The 16,299-nt window shown below is 42.1% G+C and overlaps 2 protein-coding genes across 2 annotated transcripts; both read right to left on the minus strand.

The window, feature by feature from the left end:
- Positions 1 to 10,987: 10,987 nt before the first annotated feature.
- LOC100831544 lies at positions 10,988 to 12,151 on the minus strand. The gene is made up of 2 exons (XM_003568732.4): positions 11,582 to 12,151; positions 10,988 to 11,494 (listed from the first exon to the last, which is right to left on the minus strand). The coding sequence occupies exons 1-2, from the start codon at positions 11,672 to 11,674 to the stop codon at positions 11,159 to 11,161; spliced, it is 429 nt and encodes a 142-aa protein (XP_003568780.1). The 5' UTR covers positions 11,675 to 12,151; the 3' UTR covers positions 10,988 to 11,158.
- A 154-nt stretch (positions 12,152 to 12,305) lies between these two features.
- On the minus strand, positions 12,306 to 12,996 carry LOC100846089. The gene has a single exon (XM_003566413.4). It carries the CDS (start codon positions 12,894 to 12,896, stop codon positions 12,651 to 12,653), a length of 246 nt encoding a protein of 81 aa, XP_003566461.1. The 5' UTR covers positions 12,897 to 12,996; the 3' UTR covers positions 12,306 to 12,650.
- Between the last annotated feature and the right edge of the window lie 3,303 nt (positions 12,997 to 16,299).

Here is a 16,299-nt window from a genome sequence, read left to right on the forward strand (position 1 = left end):
CTGAAAAATAGATCCGTCTGCTTGTTTTGTCCGCCATGGTCAGCACGCGTTGAATCTCCTTGTGGAGCTGGATCAGTTGGAAAGGTCTTGTAATTACCTTTCCAACAAGTACTTGTATGCTTGATTTGGACTCCGGATGCGGTCTGGCTGATTAAAACAAAGTCGGGTCTACTGACAGCTCGGACCCGAATCGGATTCAACTTTAATTCGTGATATCTTTCTTTATCAAGCTCCGAATCATGTGCCGTTTGATTTGTTGGAAAGTAGAATTGATAGGCTTCAATTTGAATCTCCCTTTGCAGACTATCACACTTCATCTTCACTTTGGACTTGTAGAGTTCAATAAGAAGCCTACATAATAAGATCATACAAAATAGTAGCTCTGTCTCTTTTCAATAAGATTGCGTTGCTCACTTGCTTACTACTCCCTCCGTTCCAAAACACAACTCATATAGATTTTTCTCATTTGTTTCACAACACACCTCGTTTTTCTCTTGGTACCCGCACCCGGCCAATAACTACTCACATCCATTTACTATTAATCCAATATGAGTGGTCAGGCACTACAAACGAGAGCTGCTTGGTCCAAGTGCACAAATCTATATGAGTTGTGTTTTGGAATGGAGGGAGTAGGTGAAAAGCAACATTCCTTATATGTTGGTCTCACTCATTCTAAACTAGCAAGGTGAGACTATTCCCATTCCCGCTCCCCTCAACTCACTTCATGAATGGGGCTTTGAGATTTTCAGAATTTATTAAAACTTGGGCTTGGACTGATCAGGCCCACCAAATTCTAACAATAAGTAAATAAAATTTAAACAATTGTGCCGAATTATTACAAATTGTACAATACAAATAATACAATTAAACAAATATTGTTTCAAATATAGTTCAAACACTCAAATAAATAGGAAAAACCCCTATTGATTTCCTACATGTTGCCACATATGCTCAACCAAATCATTTTGGAGTTGGCGGTGGATTTCCTACATGTTGCCACAGGCAGCAACGAGGGCGGCGGCAACGGGGTCAAGAGCAGGGGTCTGGGGACGGAAATGGGGATGGGGCGTGGGAATGTGCTATGTGGCTGACGGGCGTGCCACTATGACGCTAGGGCGGACGAGACGACGCTCCGTCCGCAGTCCGGGTCGACGCAAACCCGACCCACATTTGGGACGAAAATGGGTCAATCCGGATGAAAACGCGGATGCCCCCCAAATGCGTCACCCCGCTGGACCACGTTTTTGGTCCGTTTTCCGCAAACGGACCATTCCGGCCCAAATGGGTCGCCCCGCTGGTGGTGACCTCAGGGGCTGTAGGTTTCGTACGTGAAGTTAGGGACGTTCTAATTCCCACGAATGTTATAAAAGCGTCCAGCTGTTCTTTTCAGCAAATATAATTGAACCTTCGGTTGCAAATATAAGATGTACTCCATACTAGTTTTGTCCTAGGTAAATCTTCTTCAACTTTGATCAAGTTTATAAAAAAAAATTTAACATTTATAGTATCAACTGAGTACTATGAAAATATATATGATGATGGGTTTAACAAAACTACACCCTCCGTCCCATATTGAGGGACTCAAATTTCCCAAAATATGAATGTATGTATATCCAAAAAGCGTCTAGATATATGTAATATTTCGTTACTTAATATGTGACGCAAGGAGTAATTTAGAGTCGTAAATGTTGATAGATTTAACTATAAATTTGGTCAAAATTTAAGAAATTTGACTTTAGACAAAGTTAAGACTTTTTATATGTAGGAACGGACATTGCAGTGGCGGAGGACACAGCGTGGCAAGCTATGGCGTTTTCCATACCTAAATCGTGCCACTAATCACGTTTACCCTTATATTCTTTAGCTCAGTAAGACTAATGGTGCACGCCAAAGAGAAAGGATCCAAGTGATTTATTGTTGGTCCAATAAAGAAAATGTTGCAACTGCAATAGAGTATTTTTCCTTGTGAAACTTGATGATTTGGTCTTTGGATGTTTAGATCTATTTAGCGAGATATGCAGCAACGAAAACCTAAGAACTCAATTTCGCCATATCAAAATTTTAATTTGTCCTGCGCTGCTGGGACGGAGAATGAGGTGAGGTACAATAATGGTGATATTGGTTATAAGATGAAGCTCTCCGGACAATGTTGTTGGAGCAAAAAAACTTCATGCTTTCACAGAAAGTACTTTCGATTCTTCAGCAACAAACTTTATACCGCAACAGTTGAAGCTTTCAGCTTCTCTGTACGACTGTACCAATTTTTTTACTAGAAAATAAATATATTTGACGTTATTAATTTCATCCAGAACTTCCAAGTAACTACCAACTTTCTACTGGATTTATGCTGCTGCAAGGATTCTAATATGACATTTGAACTACAAAAATACTGATTTTAACTACTCCCTTTCTCCCTCCGATTTAAAATAAATGTCAGGAATTTAGTACAAAGTTAATACAACTAATTTGTACTAAATCTTTAGCACTTATTATGGATCGAAAGAGTACAAGATTTTTGAAACCCCCAAAAAACCCAACGATTTCATATATGGAGGGGCCTATTAATCATACCCTAATATTGCTACCAGAAGAGCCACGTCAACAAGAGGATGTTTCAATGAGTTTCAAAAATATCATGCAATTGGCATATAAAAATTCTTGTCTACCAAGAACTTGTAACTTTTCACTGGAAACAGATTTTTTTTGCCCTAAGCCAAAACTACAGATTTGGTACCCGGGTAAAGAACGCAAAACTAATTAGTCGAAGGAGCTTTTTTTAGGAAATTAGTTGAAGGCGTTTACGGTTCATACGGCAGGGAAGAGATTCATCTCTTATCCTAGAAGACTGTACGTAGATACATTTGCACGAACTAATAAATACTCTTCGTAACACCGATAGGGTTTGCTGTCCAGCAGCACAGTAGCAGCAGCTAGCAGCAAGCTGGCGTGGTACTACAACGACTGCACATACAAGCATTGCAATGTCAGACCCACTGACTCCTTTATCTGTTACAATATATTAAATTGAAATCGGTGCTGATGGATGGGCGCCGTTGGTCGGTGTTGGTCGGTCAACTTCGTTAAAATTACAATCAATATACCACTGCCTCTTATTTTTTTTCCCTCCCGCATTATTCACGATTTCAGTAGCAGAAATTCTACGGTTTAGATTTACCGAAAGTTATCATACGGTCCAAATTTGTCACAACATAATACGAACAGTCCTAAAATAAATCAATCTCCTTAGCATGAAATCCAAAATTCTTCGTATCCATCTCAGTATGGAAATCAATCCAAACCCAAACAAAAAATCTCGGTATCAATCTCAGTATGGAAATCAATCCAATCGAAAAATCAATGCCCAGACTTCGCCTCCACCGGCTCGTGCTTGATACACTTTTCGTTGTTCCGTAGCATCGCACGGGTTCTTTTGCTAGTCTGCGTAAGTTGACAAAGCTTTCTTGGCATTACCTGTGAAATTTGGACCCGTGAATAAATACACGTCAACTATCTCTTGCGTCTATATTTAAGTTGGTTAGGAATCCTAGTCGTTATTCATATTTATCTATCCTCCTTTCAAAAGGAATCAAGTGAAAACTTTCAATCATACACAATAGATCTTAAATAGATATTGCATCTATATCTACGTTGGTCAGCAATTCTAGTCAATCGTGAACCCATATTGCCGCGTATTCATATTTACCGATCCCCTTGGAGATGTATCAGGTGAGAAGCTAAAACTTGAGAATTTTCAATCATATCCATTATAGATCTTAAATAACCGGATCAGATAAAAGATGGAACCTCTAATCGCACAAACACATTTTATGAAACCCCTCTTGTGATTATAGGTATACCGGGTACATAAAATATCTTTAATTGATTATATGTTCCACCTTTCACACGGGCTTTAGTTTTTCCCTCCGCCGTTGACACGCCGGTTCGTCCCGCCTCCGATGGCTTCCTTGGCCTCAGAGGTGCGGCAAATCCTGACCGCTCGCCTGCAAATGGGCTTCTCTATTTTTAGGGCATTTTGTGTCTTCTTCAAGTGGTGAGACGGCGGCAACATCTTACAGCCAAAATAAGGTCCTCCTCGCCATGTCGGTGGTGCGCCTAGCGCCGATGGAGGGCATGTGGAGTTGTGTATCTGTCGAATCCCTTGGGATCCGACCGATTTTTCGGGTTTTCAGTGAATCCTTGGGTTTCAGTCGGCTTTCGTGTTTGTCCATATGGTTTCGGGTCTAGCTCTTTCAATCTATGGTTCTCACTTTTTGCGATGGTTGTTGCTCTGGTGCGTTGCTCCTTTGGGGTTTTACTGTTTTAGCACGACAACTACCCTACCGTCTACTATCACAAGCTCTTTTTCTGCAAGTTCTGCTCTGCTCCAGTGATGGAGGGACAAGAACGGTGGCCCGTATTTGGCTCCTTCCAGTGCATGTTGCCGTTGCTAGTGGTTTAAAGATCTATTTGTAATTGTAATTTTTGTTACTTTAGAGCTCTTTGTACCGTTGATGATTATTAATGGATCGGTAGTAGGCTTCCAAAAAAAAGTCTCGTTTTCAGTTACATTTTTGCAAGGTGTGTACTGCCATGTTTCATTACAGTTAGTTTTGGCTGATGCATTTTTTAGTATTGGTCTTGTCATTTCTCAGTTTTATTCTATTATTCTCTCCTGACTAAAGAATGAATAAATTAGTTTCAGTTTTGAGTCTTTCCCTTTCATTTATCAGTCTTACTCTTTTGTTTTCTCTGTCCTTGCCTTTTGTTTTCTCCTAAACTAAAGAATGAAACAGGGGGTTCATTTTTTGTGGCTGGATCCTTCTAATAGAGGGTCTGAGTCTAAGCATGAGTTTATGTATAGCATAAGGCTTTTATGCGAGTTATGAGTTGTCAGTCTTATCAGTAGTCTTTGCACCTCTTCTTTGTTTATTTGCCTTGGTAATCTCTTTCAGAATTACTCCTTTTATTAAGCTAATTACTGCAAACATGTAGATAAGTGTCTTCTGCTCTTTATTAAGTCATTGTGATTCTACCGTTAAAAAAAGTCATTGCCATTCAGTAGTTTTCAGTAGGCTTGTAGTGAGGTTTTTAGTTTCTCATCAGTTAAGTTTTTTAGTTGTTCAGTTTAGTTTTAATTTTGCTTCAAAGCAATTCTCAGTTTCAATTTACCTCAGCCCAGATTTTAATTCAGTTCAGTTTTGCGATTGTTCTCCATTTGTTAGGAGTAACGGGCCTCATCTGTAATTTCGAAGTCTCTGTCTGGTTTGTTCTCATTCTACTCCGTAAGGGTCTCCTTCGATTCGAGCTCGTGTGTTTTTCTGTATTGCCCCGGATGCAAACTGTTTGCTTTTGCTTTTTCCTTCGGTGTCTTCGCGAGGAACAATGGGACGTCTTTCGGGATATGGGCCTTTTTTATGCTGGGCCAAATAGAGAGAAGAACAGGAATTCCAATAGCGTGTACGGGCTTAAAGAAGAATCAAAACCCAGAACAAGAATGGCAGGACTAGGACAGGATTCGCTAAAAAAGGACAGGCCGTAAGATACGCTAAAAAAAAAAGAACAGGCCGTAGGTTTTTGAATTTTTCGTTGCGACGTTTCAAATGTATGCATGGTCGAAAATCGCTAAAAAAAATGTATGATCGAAAATCTAATTTCATTCTGATTAAGAAAAGCATCTAGATGTTGAATAAGCAATCCTAAAAATATACTCCATCCGTTCCGAATTAACTGTCATCATTATGGATAGGCCTACTGCGTGGGGATCACCTCTTACCCTCCTTTTTTTTTTTACTAAAGTTGGATTGGGTGATGATCAATCATTGACTGGTGGGCCGGGATGGGGAGAGCGACTACTGAGTAATCGCAGAACGCAATTATTTTGCAATGCATATAATTCCACCGAAGGAGAAATATGAGATCTTAACTGCAAGACTGCAAGTAGAATTAGCCTAAAACTGATTCATGACAGTTTGATGAGTAAATTACACAAAATCACAGTTCTCTAGCCACTTGTATCACAAAACCACAATTGTTTCTAATTTGTCCGCTGCGCCACAATCATTGGGGCAAAGTGTAACAGTTTACCCGAAACACGCGGATTAGTGAATTTGACGGGATTCCTGGCAAGTGGGGCCCACCTGTCGGGAAAAAAAAACCGGGTCCGGCCCGACCCGACCCGACCCGATTCGCTGCGAGTAAACCCCGGCCGCCCGTCTCTCCCAACCCGCAAAACGCCTCGAACCTCCACTCCCCACGATAGAGGCAGAAGGCGGAAAGAAGGGCGCGGACGCTGATCATCGTCGGCGAGGATGTCGCCGCCGAAGATCAATTGGCTGGACCCCGCGGCCGGAATAGAGTGAGTGCCTCGCCTGTTCCCCCCCCCCCCCCACCCCTGCTGTAGAATCTTTTCGTTTCGACGATGCCGGATTAGGGTTTGTCGAAGGTTTGGGGGTTTCCTAAGGTTTGCTCGAGTTCAAAAATTGGCATGATCGACGTTGAATTTGTGTTGTATTTACTCAATTTGGGTCGCAGGGGGTATCAATGACTGCGTATTTTCACTTCGTTTGGTCGATTTCGAACCGTGCGTACTGTCGTGTCCGCAAATCATGCTCAGCTCGATTTGGTAGCTTTTTTCGTTAGATGTGAGTCTGGATGTTGCGATATATTAAATGAGTTTCGTTAATTTTGTCTCAGTTTCGAAGATGAGCTTTGGACTGTGAGTATACACTTCCCTGTTTATGGCGCAGTCGAGAGGACGGTAGGAAGGTCGATGATAAATTTCAGAAATTTGGTTGTTTTGATGGTTGCTAGTGGGTACACAAAGAAAGATCACTAGTAGACAGTTGCCCATCTTCTGGAACTGTATGGAAAGACCAAGGTTTTGAAACTTCATGCAATGAAAATGGGTAGTGATGAAGATGACCCCTCACCTTGCAAGAGATTCATAGATTTTTATGCTGATGTGCCAGTCAGTCCATCAAGGAAGAGAAAAGGAAGACAACTATCATTTGCAGAGGATGAGGTGTTAGGCACACAACAAAGTGTTAACAAGTGCACATCTGGTGTAGCAAAGCTGCAGATTTTAGAAGGTAGAGTAAAGGAAAGGGTTGCAGTTCCAAGCACTACTAACAGAGAGGGGAAAAGCAAGGTTGAAGTCACTGCAGAAATGAAGGGGAAGCAAAGGGCAGAATCATCTTCTGATGAGGCATCATCTGATGAAGATGATGTAGTGGACAAAGATTTCATATCAGAGCCTGAGTAAATTTTTTAAGGTGACAGTGAAGTGGATGATCCTTTTCCAGTGAAGCAAGATGTGGAGAGAGAGGTGGTTGCTACAAATGCAGGCAAACCTAAGAGGCCTAAGAAGGAATATGCAGCAAGGACCAAGGCAGCAAGGGAAAGAGTGACAAGATATCAAGAAAAGTTAGCCAAGTCAGCTTTACAGGACAACTTTCTTAGTGACCAGGATAGTGATGATTGCAAGGATTTAGAGTTCTCCAGTGATGATGATGGTGCAGAGAAGGCTGGTTTTGAGATGTCAAAAAGAAGGGAGAGTAAGGGAAAGAAGGATATGCAAAGGGTTTGGTATGATGAGAGTTTGCCCAAGCCCCATACACAGTTTAAAGAGCTTCTCTGCTTCACCAATGTGCACCAGTTCAGAAAAGCCTTGAAGAATTATAGATTACTTGGAAACAGTGCTGCACACTAATCCTGGCAGTAGAGCCATTGTCTCAGTAATCCAAAACCCTGATCCTCAACTAAACCCCAGGTTCCATGGGTTATTCTACATGTTGAATGCTCATAAAGAAGGCTTCATAAACGGTTGTAGGCCATTTATTGGTAAAGGCTGTTACTAACACCATTCTGTTTAATCTGTAAATCATGCAAAAATTCATATTAAGTGACTATTAGTAATGTTAACCTTTACCATGGCAGGTGTAGATGGTTTCTTTGTCAAACTTACAAGAGGAGCACAAGTATTGGCAGCAAGTGGGAGGGATGGAAATAACAACTTATTTCCACTTGCTTTTGCTGTTGTTGGCAAAGAGGACACCGCATCTTGGTATTGGTTCCTGGAGCAACTCAAATATGGCTTAGGTGGAGATGAAGGGAAATTTGGGAAGTGGACCTTCATGTCTGATAGACAGAAGGTTAGGAGCTTACTTACTGTAGTTGTAATAATAATCATATATATCCATGTTACTTACTGTAGTTGTAATATATATCCATGTTATAGGGCTTACTTGGTGCAATCAAGCATGTGTTCCCAAATTGTGAGCAAAGGTTTTGTTTGAGGCATATATATGCCAACTTCAAATTGGCTAGGTTCAGGAGTGGGGATTTGAAAAGCCACATGGATGCTGCTGCATATGCATACAGCAAAGAGTACTTTGATATGGCAATGCTGCGCATGAAGGATGAATCTGAGGAGGCATGGGAATGGTTGAGTAAGATTGCACCTAAGCATTGGGCAAGGCATGCAATGGACACCAATTGCAAGACAGATCTGGTTGTTAACAACTTAAGTGAAGTTTTCAACAACTTTATCATTCAAGTTAGAGACAAACCCATTGTCACAATGATAGATGGGATAAGAACCAAGCTCATGGCTAGGTTTGAGGCCAAAAGAGTAGGCATAGAGAAGGCTCAATGGAAAATCACACCAACATATGCAGAGAAAGTAGAAATTGAGAAGAAAAATTCAAAGTATTGCAGGCCTGTGTGTGCATCAGTAGGCATTTGGCAGGTAACCTCAGGGACAAAAACATATCCAGTTAACTTTGAGCTTAGGTCATGTGGGTGTAGAAAATGGGATCTGACTGGACTCCCTTGCAAGCATGCTGTGTCTGCAATATACAGAGCAAAACAGCATCCTGAAGACTTTGTCAATGACTTTTTCAAGAAGCCTGCCTACCTAGAGACTCACAAAGCAATTGTATATCCTGTTCCTGGGCAACATGATTGGATAAGGACACCACATGCTGACATTGATCCTCCTGTGTTTCTTATTCATCCTGGGAGAAGGAAGAAGAACAGAAGGAAGGGGGCTGATGAAAAGGAAGAGCCAAGTGGCAAAGGGAGGATGATTACAGTGACTTGTTCCAACTGTAAAAGACAAGGACACGGATATATTTCATGTGGAGTTCCATTGAAGCCTGAGCTAGCAATTAGAAAGCAAGGTCACAAGGTAACCTATATCTGCATTTATAATTTACTTTACTTCTGTTCAGTATAACATATATTACTTGTGTCCCATGTGTACAGAGCAATAGAAGCTATCCTGAAGCATCAGCAGAAGCGTCTTCACCACAGCATAGTGCACCTGCTGCAGCATCAGCTCCACCTGTTGCACCAGCCAGAAGGGGAAGAAAACCAGCTGCTGCCAGCAGGTTCAAACCTCCAAGACAAGCTCCTGCTACATCAGCCCCAGCTGCTGCACCAGCAAGAAGGGGAAGAAAACCACCTGCTGCTGCACCTGCTCCATCTGCTCCACCTACTGGACAAGTGCAGCTGGTCCTTCTGATATGGACATGCTAACCATGGATACGACCATTAGAACCCTAATTGTCGGTGTATCTAATAACAATTATAATCAGGTAAATTCAATTACAAAATGTTTTCAATATGTTACTTGCAAAGAGGCGGAGTTACTATCTTGTGTAATCTTAAGTGAAAATGAAATGTGATAGCTTACAAAGGGAGATACAAAGTGAAGCCTATCAAGTCTACTTTCCAACAAATCAAACGGCACATGATTTGGAGCTTGCTAGAGAAAGATATCACGAATTAAAATTGAATCCGATTCAGGTCCGAGCTGTCAGGAGACCCGAATTTGTTTTAATCACCCAGGCCGCATCCGGAGTCCAAATCAAGCAAACAAGTACTTGTTGGAAAGATAATTACAAGACCTTTCCAACGGATCTGGCCCCATCAAGAGATTCGACTCGTGCTGACCGTGGCGGATAAAACAAGCTGACGGATCTGTTTTTCTGTTTCCTAAAGAGTTGTAGTTTGTTAGAAAAGTTAGAGATAGAGTTGGATTTCGGCCTCCTTACTCAGGTGGACGAAAATATCTCTCCCTCCTCATTTATATACCCCATGGGACCCCCTAAGGAGCCTTGGGTTTTGATTAGATAAAGTTTAGCCATCTTTGCTATTTTCGTGTAATCGCGTGTGTCGGTTAAGACCACCTGTTTTACCGTCGTCAAGACTCCAACTTATCGTCTCGTTGAGACATTGGTTTGATATAGTATACTCGCAATTTTAGATTGCATCCGCTATTTATCTTGTTCTTGCTTGTTCTTCGATTGCTTACAGGAACAAAGACCTTCGTGGTCAGGTTGACCGTGCCCCCCCGTGATCAATAACCCTCTGGAGTTGGTGTATCGATTGCTAAGGCGCTGCCTCCTAGGCCGTAGTCGGATCGTCAACGTCACCTCCTACCCAAATCGAGAGTTATCAATCTCATCGAAAGATCGGGCCACCCCCACCCACATCACCTTCTTCTTCAAGGCCTGTGAGAACCACAGCTGGGACATTGCCACCCAGGTATGCAGAGGGGCAGAGTTCAGAGCTCAGGCTAAAAGAGGAAGAAGCGGGGGGAAGCAAGATGATGCAGTACTTCACATGTTCCAGGGGTGCTAATGCTGACTGAACTGCTTATGAATGATGTTGTGAACTTGTAATCTTTTGTGAAGTGTAAACTGGGATGCGGTAATCTTTTGTGAACAGTTAGCTTAAGATGATGCATGACTAAACTTGTAGTCTTTTGTCAGCTTATATGTTCTGAACTAGGATGCTGTTAGAGTAAATTAACTGGGATGTTGTTAGAGTAAATTACACAGCTTATATGTTCTGAACTAGGATGTTGTCAGCCTAGTGTTCAGCTTATATGTTCTTTACTGCCATGTTGTCAACTGTCATACAGAACAGCTATTAGAGTAAATTAGACAAAAATCAGACGAAGTCTGCTTTCACATACAGAACACAGCAAAATTCAACAAAATTCAGAAGAAAGTCTGCCAGATAACACATTCAGATACAGAATTCAGCAGAAAGTCTGCTTTCAAATACAGACAATTCAGACAACACAGCACAACAGCTAATTAAAGAACACCATCACTACACTCAGCACAATTCAGACAACACGGCACTACAGCTAATTAAAGAACACCATCGCTACAGCTAATGCTACAGCTAAGATAGAACTACCCAGTGCAACTGATTTCAATTGATCCATTTTCCATTCTAATTCCTCAATCACTTGATCTTGGGTGGCCAATTCAAACTCCAACTTCAACCTACTCTCATCCAGCTTCTTGTTCTGCTCCTTCTCTTCAAACAACCGGCCTTTCAGCTTTCCTATCTCCTCTGCATACATCTCCAATTGCGCAGCAGACGACACAGCACCATCACACACATCGTCCACATTGCCCAAATCAAAATCACCAGCCAAATATGCTAGGTATTTAGGATCTTCAAATGCACGTGTGTACTGCATACCCAATGGGAAAAAGTAAGCCCAGCACAGCAAATTAAACAGCAAACAAAGCAAATTTGACCGAAAATTTGAGATGCTAACCCTTTCCTGCTGACTGGAGGTGCAGGAGGCGGCATCATTGAGCCACGACATCATTGAAGCTCCACCATCGTCAGTGAATCCGCTGCGGCCCATCGCGACGAATTAAACAGCAAACAACTCATTAGGCGGAGGAACTAGAGTTCGGGGGAATCGCATGCTACACCTATTCCAGCGCGCCGAAGGTTGGCTTCTTCCCGAATCGGGGCCAAATCGACCAGGCGGAGGAACTAGGGTTCAGGGGAATCGCACACTAGACCTCGCACGCTAGACCTATTCCAGCGCCCCGAAGCTTAGCATCTTCCCGATACGGGGCCAAATCGACGAGGCAGGCGAACCTCGGGGACGCGCATGAACTCGGTGGGGAATTTTGCGGGTTGGGAGAGACGGGCGGCCGGGGTTTACTCGCAGCGAATCGGGTCGGGTCGGGCCGGACCCAGTTTTTTTTCCGACAGGTGGGCCCCACTTGCGAGGAATCCTGTCAAATTCACTAATCCGCGTATTTCGGGTAAACTGTTACTATTTATCCCAATGGTTATGGCGCAGCGGACAAATTAACAACAACTGTGGTTTTGTGATACAAGTGGCCAGAGAAGCATGGTTTTGCGTAATTTACTCTAGTTTGATGCATCTTGTCGTCAGCCAGTCAGAGACGAGGTATTGGGAGAATCCATTGTGTCGCACTTCTACAAAATAAAATCTGATGTATGCAAGGATGCAACACAGCAATCGCAAACCGTACGTGTCTTTCGATGACAGATCGATGGAAGAAACATCAAAATATGATGATGTCCAAATTTAGCTCTGCAGAGCAAAGGGCGAACCACTCTCTTCAGAGAAATAAGAGCAAATTCAACCAACCAAAGTGCAAGATCCAGATAAATCACTTCATCCCGTGAAGTTCTGAACCGACGACTCCAGTATCAGCAAGGAACTCAAGATAGATCTTATCTACATGCCCACGGGGCGACGACCCAGCCTTATTATTTAAGAACTGACATAAGAACTCACAAGATCGATCGGGGCTGGATGACGGCGGACGGGGGCGGTGGTGGAATGGAGGGGGCAGCATCTACTCATCGGAGGTGTCGCCGCCTTTGTTGTTCTGGGCCTTCTTGCGGTTGGCGACGGCCGCCCCTGCGCCCTTGTTGCCGATGAGGTGGAGGTCCTCGTCGGTGTAGCCGTCGGCGCCCTCCCAGGTGAACTTGCCGCCGCGGCCGCCCTTCTTGGGGTCGCCGCTCAACCCGGATCCAGACTTGCGCTCCCTGCGGTCCTCCGGCAACTTGTACGGGTCCCGGCTCTTCCTCCCGCCGTCCATCGCCGCGCCGGCACTTTCCTTCCCCTGCAGAAAGCTTCAGCAACAAGGAGAGGTGAGGATGGGAACTTGCAAACTGCTATGGCTATCCAGGCTACTATGGTGGGTCTATTTATTCGAGGTGGCCAGATGGGGATTGACTGGTTCAACCGTGCCAACAAACCGTAGACCCAGTAATATGCACAAGATCTTCTTCTATTTTCTAAAAACAAGTATATTTTTCATCCCAACTTATTGAAAAATGTGCAAATGGTCAGTCAACATTTTTTTTATACTTCCTCCATCCAACAAATGATGTCTTAATTTTGACCAAATTTAAATACATCTATACACTAAGTCATGTCTAGATTCATCTAAATTTTGACAAACTTGAAACATACTTTGTACTTTTTTTTCCCAATTGTTGAAACGGGACAACAATCACCCTTCACCACATATGAAGTGGTCTTAGCGCTGATATATCATGTTTTCGCCTCAATTTAGATTTTAAACTTTTTTTTGGCGGAAACAAATGACTCGACGGCTAAAAATATCATGCCAACTTGGCAAATTGACATGGCAATTTCAGGACAAAGCATGCTATGGCAGCACTTTGGATGGGGTGAGGGATTGCTTATGTCTTGTTTCAACATTTAAGGGATGAAAAATATACAAAATTAGTTGAGATTTGCATGCTTTTTGACAAGTTAATGGACAAAAAATATATTTTCCTCTCTTTGTTTAAAGAAGAAATACAATTAGAAACCTAAATTCGCATTCGTGAGAACTTGAACCCAGGTGTTGGGTTTCTACATCCAATCCCTAAGCAAGTGTGCTAGGATCACTTTCTAAATATACATTTTTCTTACTTTTAAATGGAACATGAACACCTATATTCTATCATTCATTTCAGTTGTATACATTTGAAATTTTTCTCAAAATATTTGTACGTCTTGATTTTCAAAGCCTTGTTAATCATTTTACTCTAATGTTTTCTATGCAAACAGTATTAGTGTTAGCATCCTATCTGGTGATGGGACGTGGGACTTAGTCGAGATTGGAACAAGACTAAATGAGTGGTGCAATTAATTGAATGGAATTACAAAAATGATGGGCGGGTAGCATTTTATTCCTAGTTCATTTATCTTAAAAAGGTTACATTTACGAGTAAAAGAAGCAGAGCGGTACAAGATGAACCACAATTCAGAACTACAAAAGATTTTCCAACCTTGCTTGTCGGTGTCTATTTTCATATCAATTGGAAAAATCTCATTTTAAACTTGACGATCATATTTCTTCATTTTCTTGAATAAAGAATAGGTTTAAGAATTTCAAGTTTGCAACTGCATGATTTTTTTAAAGGTGCCAGTGCATATTTTACAATTAAAATTGAACATGACTTTTTGTGCAACTTTAAATTTGATAGGTATAACTCTAGGTCGAGTTAGAAATTACATATTCTCATATGACTTGAAAATCGATTACTAATCTGTTTGTGTGCGACTTCAAAATTAGATAGGTGCAACTTCGACGACATAAAAATTACTGCCTCCTTCTGGATAGACAAGGCCAAACCCAAATCCAAGAATTTGACATATAAGGCCATGCTCCTTTGTTGAGTTAAATTAGATGATGCCTCGCACGTTGTTGCGAAAATTTTTAGTTAACATAAAGAGTATTCAAAATTGAAAACATATACTCTCTCCGTCCAACAAAGGATGTCTCAACTTTGACTAAATTTAAATGCATCTATACATTAAGTCATGTCTAGATACATCCAAATTTTGACAAACTTGAGACATCTTTTGTTGGACGGAGCGAGTAATAAAATTGTACATTCTTCACTTAGTTGGAATAGCTTCATGCAAGTAACATGCATGCATGTGCAAAAGTATGAGTTTTCACCTAAATAGATGTGAACAAATTAATTATATGATGATATGGCATGCTTGCATGTTTAGAGAAATCAAGTAGTGATTTGCTTCTACTTAGATATAGAAAATAAGCCCCTGCAGCCTTAACGTAGAAAATTGTAGTACTTCCTATGTTCCAACATACAGGATCTATGTTTTTTGCTGGCCGGCAAAATTTCTAAAATTTGATGAACCTTGTAGCAATAAATATCAACATATGTAGTCTAAATTTTGAAAGTTTAACCAACCTTTTAGAATAATATAATGCACGATGTATTTAATGATCTTTGTTTGACGTTGTAGATGTTGATATTTTTGTTATAAAATTAGTCACAGTCTACATTTTAGAACACAATGAGTCAATAATAACATATTGATTTTGCGCAAGAAAACAATTACCTGCCTCCTGGAATATGCATGTACTTGAATTGTGGAGCACCTAGACCTTCAATTTTGTTTCCAAAAATGGTACTTATTGAAATATTCTTACACGCAGACGAGTTTATACACAAAGTTTAATTATAGAATAGCCATTCGATCCGAGTACAGGAGGAAAGAGACAGAAAGAGTTGGAAACCGGTGGCAGCAGCATATGGGCTGCGGTTTTACGCCTGTTTTGGGGTTACTATCCGGTAACGTGGATTAGGATAAGATCAACGTGAGTCAGACGTATGATCGCAGTGCATCTATTGGTTCAATCACGTGGGGAGAGGGCACGTGTACAGGACTGGAGTGCCGGATCCAAGCTGAAAATTAAGAGAATCGTGTGGGGCACGTGCCCAGCATTACACTTGTTCACGGGCGAGTAACAATGGACAGAGATAACCATGACTGACATGAATAGAGATATTCATTTTATTTGTTTCGTTGGTTAAGTTGGATGAAACAGTTTTAGTTTGGTTGTACAGACAATAACAATAGGTGGATATGGTGTTGGTAATTGCAGTTTACAGTTTAATTTGGGATCAACCAACATATTATGAGTGAGATCAACCAACACGGCAAGACAGCTTGAAAAGCTCTAGGGCGTCCTCCTCATCCTCGGGCCCCTCATGCTTGCCCGGCGCCAAGTAGGGCATCGAGAAAGCGGCGGGCTGCGCTCCATCACAAATTTACCTCCACGTCCACCGCGGAGGCAAAGAATAATAAGTCAGTAATGCTATACCTACGGACGAATCACCCTACGGAAGCCGTACGCGCTGATATGGTGACGGACGTTGCAAGCCAGCTTGGATAATTTGCCCCGTCCTTCAAAACAAAAAAATCAGCGAGCAAACTTTAACCAAAATATCCCCACCTCTCTTCTCACCCAGGCGACGGACGGTAGGGCAGCGAGCTCCATCTCTTCGGCGGCGCCACGACCATCTACTTCTTGTTGACAGCGACGCGGCGACCTAACCCCGCCCTCAGCGGAAGTAACACGGCGAGCTGCCCCTCTTCGGAAACTGGGCGGCGACCACCCCCTTGTTATCTGCCGCGCGGCGAGCTCGCCTCGTCGGAAATCGGAAGCAGCA

The sequence above is a fragment of the Brachypodium distachyon genome, chromosome 2, assembly GCF_000005505.3.
Source record: "Brachypodium distachyon strain Bd21 chromosome 2, Brachypodium_distachyon_v3.0, whole genome shotgun sequence".
NCBI lineage: Eukaryota > Viridiplantae > Streptophyta > Magnoliopsida > Poales > Poaceae > Brachypodium > Brachypodium distachyon.